This window comes from Cololabis saira, chromosome 3 (genome assembly GCF_033807715.1).
Source record: "Cololabis saira isolate AMF1-May2022 chromosome 3, fColSai1.1, whole genome shotgun sequence".
Classification (NCBI taxonomy): Eukaryota; Metazoa; Chordata; class Actinopteri; order Beloniformes; family Belonidae; genus Cololabis; species Cololabis saira.
Genome location: NC_084589.1, coordinates 48,288,174 through 48,296,845, shown reverse-complemented (window position 1 = coordinate 48,296,845; position 8,672 = coordinate 48,288,174). Strand labels below are relative to the sequence as shown.

General features: G+C 41.9%; 2 protein-coding genes across 2 annotated transcripts; both read left to right on the top strand.

The window, feature by feature from the left end:
• Positions 1 to 344: 344 nt before the first annotated feature.
• Positions 345 to 3,477, top strand: LOC133440728 (major histocompatibility complex class I-related gene protein-like). The gene is made up of 2 exons (XM_061718047.1): positions 345 to 604; positions 2,561 to 3,477. Exons 1-2 carry the CDS (start codon positions 547 to 549, stop codon positions 3,475 to 3,477), a joined length of 975 nt encoding a protein of 324 aa, XP_061574031.1. The 5' UTR covers positions 345 to 546.
• Positions 3,478 to 6,014: 2,537 nt separating this feature from the next.
• On the top strand, positions 6,015 to 8,356 carry LOC133440727 (uncharacterized). The gene is made up of 3 exons (XM_061718046.1): positions 6,015 to 6,213; positions 6,312 to 6,387; positions 6,466 to 8,356. Exon 3 carries the CDS (start codon positions 7,217 to 7,219, stop codon positions 8,354 to 8,356), a length of 1,140 nt encoding a protein of 379 aa, XP_061574030.1. The 5' UTR covers positions 6,015 to 6,213; positions 6,312 to 6,387; positions 6,466 to 7,216.
• Positions 8,357 to 8,672: the final 316 nt, after the last annotated feature.

The following is an 8,672-nucleotide window of genomic DNA, read 5'->3' as shown; positions in this document are numbered from 1 at the left end:
TTAATTTTCTTTGTTCGTTTAATATTACTAATAAAAGTTTTACATTAGTCTGTTTATTTAGAATAACTGAAGCCTGAACTTCCAGCATTATTCTACAATATTAGACATTTAGAAAAGGTATTTAGTCCGATCAGGTTAATTAAAAATATTATAAAAGATTAAAGTTCTCCATGATGGCTAAATTAAGGCTGATTTAGAACCATAAATCAGGCTTTACCGTGTTGAACGTTAGTTTTGATAAACGAACGCCGTTTCCACTTTTACTCTTCACATAAACACAACAGTGAACGATATTTCATTTATAACAGCAAAAGCGACATTTATAAACTTGATGTTACTTCAGTGTTTTACTTGTTAAACTTTCAGACGCCTGTCCCCCTCCTCAGGAAACTCATTTCTGCTTTGGTGAAGCTTGTGCTGCGCTGAGGCTTCAGGGCGGGGACACTGTGGTCCGACAGGAAATCTCTTTTTTTATGTGATCTTTCTAAAAGAGAAAGTAAAAACTCAGAAACAGACGGTCGGGTTTTTACCAGCAGTATTATAAATATGTTTGTTCTCCATCTGATGTCGGGGTTTCTGCTCCTCCACCTGGTGATGAGTTCAGGTAACAAATACTGCTGGAAACAGCTGTGTTTCTTTATTTACTCTAGGATAAAGTTCTTGTATTATTTTAAACATTTTTAGTTTATATATGCATTGATTGTCTTCAAGTGAAACATTTACACTTTATTTTAATTTGTCATTTTCACTCATGTGGCTCTCTGCATCAATGACTGACACAGACGCACGTTTCTGTATCTCCAGCTGAAATAACTTTCAGAACTCGTGACTGCTCATGGTCCTGTTCCTCTTTAGGAAAGTTTTTTTTAGAGATATTTACACAAAGTTTGCTTTTTTGTCAGAAATATCTTCTCTCTGGTTACATCCATTTTCGGGAGGTGCACGTCAGTGACGGCGTGTGGTCTGCGTCGACCCAAACCACACGCCGTAGGCACGGTGTCGTTTTGACGCAGAACCATATTTCAGCCTTAACGTTACGCCGCTCTGTAATGTAGTTTGCTCATCTGAAGGGGCAAACTGTCAGCGTTAGATAAAGGGATACGTTTGTCTTCTAGTTAACATTTGATTAGTTTCTGCTCGTGTTGTGAGCATCAGTAAACTGCAGGCCCGGACTGACCATCGGGAAAACCGGGACATTTCCCGGTGGCCCGCCACCTAGTGGCCTGCCTGCCTGCCTGCAAAAAAAAAAAAAAAAAAAAAAAAAATTAAAAAAAAAAAAAAAAAAAAAAAAAAAAAATCCAGCGCAGGCCAGGCAATGGGCATCCAGGCGCAGCGTTTCTTAAAAAAAAAAAAAAAAAAATCCAGCATAGGCCAGACATTCAGGTGCAGTGTTTCTAAAAAAAATCCAGCGCAGGCCAGGCATTCAGGGCAGGCAGCGTTTCTATGCGCTACAGAGACTCAGTGAGTGAGCACCGTAACATGATACTCTACCCAGGACTGCATGGCTCTCGCTCTCAGCTGGCCTGGTTGGGGCACACCCCCTACCTCTGCTGCAGTGCAGCGGATTGGTCAAAATGAGAGACAGTCAAGAGAGAAGAGGCGATCAGGCGAATGTAATTAAATATAACTGTTAATGTGACGTTATGGATCGGAAAAATAAGAGGAAAGGTGGCGCGGAACGGGAGAGGGACAAAAAAAAAAAGGCACTCGAGGAGGAAGCCTCAAAATGTCTAAAATTAACAGAAATGTTCGGCAGGCCCTCCGCCCCCCCCAGTGGCCCGGGCCCCACTGCCAGCCAGTCGTCATCTTCTGAACAAGTCATACAAGTGCAATCAAAAAGTAAGTTTAAAGTAAAACACACACTGCTTTCTCCTTTCTGGCTGGTAACTGTCACACTGATTACTGGAGTGGTTTTGGAAATGGGAGCATGAGAGCCAGGCCAGATATAAAAATGAATTTGATATTATTCTGTTCTGTTTCATTTGATCATTATTACACTAAGTTTGGAAATAGAGAATACTATATTGATCACTGACCAATATTCATGAAAGTAAGAAAGTAATTAACTAATTATTTATTTTCCCATGGCAATGGAAATGTAAAGAGACTGTGTATTACTAATTTAAACACAAAGTAGTTTGTTGGTCTGAACAAAAATACAAAGGTAATAGAATATGCACATACACTCTAGCCCATATGCTCGACAAAAGGCAGTACAGGTCTACAGGAGAAAGAAATAGAGTCCTCAATACTGGTATGAAAATACATCCACAGGATGGTAAAAATGGGAATTAATTCATTTTAAAAATGTGCACGCGCATTGAGTGAGTGGCCTGACTGATGTATGTCTCCCGGCCTGATTTGGGGGCCCAGTCCGGCCCTGGTAAACTGGGAATAACAGCTGGATCATCTGTCCTCTCCACTCTTCTCTCTCCTCCCACTCTGCTCAAAACGCCTTCCTGTGGGATCCGGGTCTCTATTTCTTTCCAGATTCCCGTACCGGACCGATCCAGCTTACTTTCACCCCTGGTCTTACCCATAATTCTGTGCATTTTTTTAGGCTCCAGGCACTCGCTGTCGGTGTTGCTCACCTACCTCTCAAAACCAACCCAGTTCCCACAGTTCTCTGGGGTCCTGATGCTGGACGACATCCAGGTGGGGTACTATGACTCAGAGACCAAAGAGGTGAAGAAGGTCGGTGCTGGAGGTGAGAAAGGGGAGAAGCTTGAAGTGATACAGTTCGCCTTGGATGGGCTGAAGAACAATATGGAGGATATGAAGAACAGGTTGGAGATAACCAGAATTCAGAAGCAACTGACCTCTCCAGGCGTCTACGTTCACCAGAGGATGTTCGTTTGTGAGGTCCAGGAAGATGATCAGCATAATTTCGTCACGTTCAGGGATAGTGCAAATGGTGTTGATGCTGACAGGGTGGAGTATAACATGAACAAATTCCAGTACAGCGGTGGTGACGGTTGGGATTTCAAGTTGAATCCCAAGGAGCAGGACGACGAGCAGAAGAATTTCTCAGACGAATACGAGCCGTTCTGCGTCGGGACTCTGCGACGCCTGCTGGTAAGCGAGAAGAACCTGCTGATGCGTCATGTTCAACCTCGACTACACCTCCTATCACAGCCGCGGGGGGGCGGGGCCCAGATCACCTGTCTGGCCACAGACTTCTACCCTCGCCACATCAACCTGGCGCTGCTGCGGGACGGTGAACCCGTGGACGAGGAGGAAATGACCGTTGGCTCGGTGCTGCCCAACGGCAACGGTCTCTACCAGCTGAGGAAGACGCTGGTGATGGTTGAAAAGGAGCTGCAGAGGAAGCACAAGTACACCTGTGTAGCGTCTCCCCTGAGTTCCGACAACAGGCCGGATGTGAGCTGGAGGGTGGAGTCTTCCCATTCATTCAGTGTCCACGTCATCTCTGCTCCCGTCGTCCTGATAGTTGCTGTCATCCTGCTGCTGTGCTGATGATGAAGATGAGGAAGAGGTCAGGGTCAGAGGGCGTCTCCATGGAAACACAGGAGACTCCCGGAGCAGACACCTGGATCTTGAAGACACGAGGTTGTGAGTATCAGATCTGATCAGATCTGGACTGACAGACTGGTAAGCTTCCGAATGCCAAAGTAAGAGCCATGCTGGTTTAACTTCCATCCAACCAGCCACATTTTATTGGGTCAATTTCGTGACAGATATTGAGTGGACAAAAGTTACCACAAATATCTTTTCTAACAAATAAAGTCAAAGAGATCTCTTTTAAATTGATACACAAATTCTACCCTGCAAAACAATATTTATCAAAATTTAAGAATGATATAGATGTTAATTGTTCTTTTTGCCAAATGCAGCCTGAAACATATTCTCACTTATTCTGGTCGTGTGAATTCACTTATAAATTCTGGAGGGAGTTCCACAAGTATATTATTGCTGATTCTGTCTTTTCTGATTTTCATCTTTATTATAAGAATGTTATTTTTGGTTTTCATAATTTTTAATCACAAAGATAAGTATGCTTTCTTTTTTATGAATCTGTCTTTCTTTTAGCAAAGTTTCACATAGATAAGTGCAAATTCATTCAAATTCAACTCTTTATACTCAAAAAAGAACTTGAACAATCTATGAAGAAGATCTGCTCATCTAAAAATACAAAGGCACAAAATACCATCGGCATCTGTAAATAACTGAATTTGTTAACATGAAACCTACTCTCACACATTATGCTGTTTTTATTTTTAATTAACTTTTTAATTTACATTCAACTGTCTTGTCCTTTATATATATTCTTTTTTTCATTTATTTTCAATTTGGTGCTGGAATCTCTGTATTTGTATGTTGCCTTCAATCTTAATTTTTCATTGTATTTCAAGATTTAAATAAAGAAAAAAAAAATCTAAAAAAAAAAAAAAAAATATGGACAGAAAGACTTAAATGTTCTCCCGCTGGATGTCAGTATGAGTTCTGTTCTGTAAGTTAACCACATCCTGATGGAAAGTCTTCCCTCTGAAGTTCTTCATTATTGATCTGTAGTTTCTAGAAGATCCACATGTAGATCTGCAGGACGGTATTCTGCCATCAGGAGCTGTTGTTACTATGTGTAATAATTGATGGAGGGTAATGTTCTGGTCTCTGAAAACCACCTAGAGACAACTTCTACTGTAATATATACGCTTTATGAATAAAATTAAATTGTATTGAATTTGTAAGATGCTTAAACTCGTCTAAATGTTATTGTTGATGAATTAATTCATTAAAAATTAGGATTATTATTGATTAATAAAGAAACATAAACATGTTTACGGTTCATTTTGATTCTCTCCATTGCTTTAGTGTTCAGATGAAGTTCAGTGGGTCACAAACACTCAATCTGGAAAACCTTGTAACGCTAAAAAAGACTGGATTTACTTTTATTTTGAAGGAGTCACCGTTTTGTCTAAATCTGTTATTATTCTGCATTTATTACATTCATCGTCAACTGAAAGTGTGGGGTTTTATACTTAGATGGGTTCCTTTAGAATAAGTCATAGTACAACGCAGAAAAACATCATATTTAACCAAATTACCAAAATATACCTTTATTTTGAAGACTCATTAAAATCGGAAAATTTCTGTCTCATAACAGGATAAAGATTTATTCATCAAAACAGACAGAACATGAACTGGTCAGTTTTAGGTTTTTCTTCCTGAGTAAACTCTTTAAACTAATATTCATCTTCTGTATTTAACTAATTTAAACAAAGATTTCTACATTTAATTTTCTTTGTTCGTTTAATATTACTAATCAAAGTTTTACATTAGTCTGTTTATTTAGAATAACTGAAGCCTGAACTTCCAGCATTATTCTACAATATTAGACATTTAGAAAACGTATTTAGTCCGATCAGGTTAATTAAAAATATTATAAAAGATTAAAGTTCTCCATGATGGCTAAATTAAGGCTGATTTATGTTTCTGCGTTACACCCACGCAGAGCTCTACACCGTAAGTTACGCGGCGACGCGCACCCTACGGCGTAGAGCTCTGCGTTGGTTTAACGCAGAACCATAATTCATGCTTTACCGTGTTGAACGTTAGTTTTGATAAACGAACGCCGTTTCCACTTTTACTCTTCACATAAACACAACAGTGAACGATATTTCATTTATAACAGCAAAAGCGACATTTATAAACTTGATGTTACTTCAGTGTTTTACTTGTTAAACTTCAGACGCCTGTCCTCCTCCTCCTCAGGAAACTCACGTTTCTGCTTTTGTGAAGCTTGTGTTGCGCTGAGGGTTCAGGGCGGGGACACTGTGGTCCGACAGGAAATCTCTTTTCTTATCCTAACATTCACCTCTAAAAGAGGAAGTAAAAACTCAGAAACAGACGATCGGGTTTTTACCAGCTGTATTATATGTTTGTTCTCCAGCGTATGTCACTGCTGTCACGCCATCTACGCTTCGGAGAGGCGCAGTCGCGCTATCTACATGTGACGGGTGGGACACTAGGACCTGGGAGCCACCTACCTAGATTTATGCAGAGCGGTAATCTGAGCCTGCATAAACTCTCGTGAGAAGAGCGGAAGTATCGTTTGTTCTCGTTTGCTCCGTTGGGATCAGTGCGTGCGTGTGTGGGTGTGAGTGCAGCACCTGTGTGTCTAAAGTACCAAGACTGTGAATGGTGCTGTTGGGGACAGATTCCACACACACACATCTTAGCAACATAAACAAGGTATGACTCATGCATTGGCATGCAACCACTTTCAGTCTGATTCTTCATTATATTGTTAATTTAAGAATTAATATCATTTTGTTTTCTTACTGTGTTAGACTGGACCTGAATTCCTGTGAGGATCCTGAGCCTTACCCTTACTTGCTGGGCAAGTAAATGCTGTAGGCCCAAGAGGTAGAGTGTTAAACTGGCCAGTATATGATGATGGACAGTATAAGTATCCAGTGTCTAATTGGTCTGTGTATATTGCAGGCTGGACTGGTGACACAGCGGTCAGCAGGCAGCCATTGCTCCTTTCCTCAATTTTATTTTTATACAGTTTTATTTTTATACAGTTTTTATTTGAAGCGTTGCTACTCTCGTGCCTCAACTATTTTTGTAGGAAGTGTTATTTTATTTTGGTGTACTTCGTACATGGTGACCGGGCCCCCCCCCCCTTCCCCACTTCTACAGTGTGACGTTTTTTATAGTATTTTTAATAGTATTGGTGTGCTCATTTGTGCCTTTGAGCAGTGCTTTTATTTATCTTTATTTACGTTTGCAGTGATGTAGTAGGAGGTGTTATTGTGTCCCTCGGTCCCGTATCTAAAGTACCCATTTTATCTGTTGGATGGCTTGTTTCTTTTAATTGTGATCAATAAATGTGATATAATTGTACACACAGAAGCCTCTGTCTCTCCCTAAAGTTACCATTACCTGCATGGGGATTTTGATTACCAGATGATTGTTTAAAAGGGTATGAGCAGCACTCATTTGGTCACATTTGGCGTTGTTGGCAGGATACAGAGGCTTTTTGTGTTTATGAATTGGAGGCACAGAGTTTTGTACAGCAACGTGTTAAGGTTGGAGGAAAGGAGCAGTGGTTGTCCAGGAGATCAAGAGGACCTCATCGCCTCCTAGTGGCAGTATCACCTGGGAGCATACATCCTGGACATTTCTGTTGGTGGTGTTTATCGCTGCCCTAGGTTCTTCATAGTTTGGTGCTGTGTTGAAAGCTGGAAAAATGTCTGAATCTGATGAACAAATCAGGGCACTGACCGAGCTTGTTGAGCAGCTACAGGCAGAAAATAACAGGCTGCGAGACAGGGGTAATGTTGCTTTTAATGCAGAGACCCCTGGGCCATCTAGCCAGGTAGCGGCTGACAGTGTTGGCGAGAACTCAGTACCAGAGCGGGTGTATATTTATGCACCGAGAGAGAGGAAATGTCCACGCTTTTCAGGCGTTATGGCTCAGGATGGTTTAACTGTGGAGGATTGGGTGGAGGAGGCGCGAAAGTCCCTGTCAGTAAGACATACATCTCCAGCTGAACAGGCAGCCTTTCTCAGTGATCTCTTAGATGGGGAAGCTAAGAGGGAAATTAAATTTGGTTCTCCTGCAGACAGAGCAAATCCTGAGTCTATTTTTAATATTTTATTGGATAACTTTGGTTGTGATCAGACCTATGTGACACTACAAAGGCAGTTCTTTCAACGCAGACAACAGGATAATGAATCTATCCGTGAATTTTCTCATGCTTTGCTACATTTGATGGAGCTGCTTAAAGGCAAAGATCCACGTGGAGTTTCACACCCAGAATTGGTGATTCGTGACACTTTCATTGAAAATGTACGTGATGCTAAATTACAGCGTGAATTGGCTCACCTGGTTCAGCAGCACCCTAACCAGTCATTTAGTCAAGTACGTAATGTAGCCATCAGATGGGAAAAACGAGGGCCCCCTAGCGGTACTCAAAGAGCTCGGGCTTATTCTTGTGATGCTCAGGCCTCGGGAGTGGATAATTGTGATGTTGATACTAATGCCATTTCTGTTAAACCCAGTGATGAGTTGTGGGAGTTAAAAGAGTGTTTACGCCGACAGCAGGTGCAACTCGATGCCATTCTTGAACACCTAGGCCCCTCTTCCTCTCGCCCCCCCTCTGCGCACAACTATGTGAATCCCCAGGACATCTCCAGTGGCAATAGGCCAAAGCCATACAAATTCCAACCAGATGGTAAACCAATATGCATGCGATGCAATAGAACAGGCCATATTGCAAGGTTTTGTCGGGTGGACATTGGTGGGCTCCCAGGTGGGGTGGGGCAAAGGGGCCAGGGTCCAAGGGTGGGGGTACAGGTGAATGCAGTAGAGCATCAGGAAAACTAGCGCCCTCTGTTGATGGGAACCCGGCAACAGGAGGGGGATTTTTGGGTTCCAAACAGGCCAGTTTAGAATCTAAGTTAATTGGACATTGCCCGGTGGTTAAGGTCAACATAGGGGGGGTTATGGTGCCGTCCTTGCTAGACACAGGGTCAATGGTCACTACTGTAACACAGACCTTCTTTGAAGAACACCTGAAGCCCCAAACGAACGAACAGCTGAAATCTTGTAACTGGCTTCACTTGACAGCAGCCAATGGATTGGACATCCCATACTTGGGGTATGTGGAACTTGATGTTGAAGTCCTGGGCATGGTCCTCCC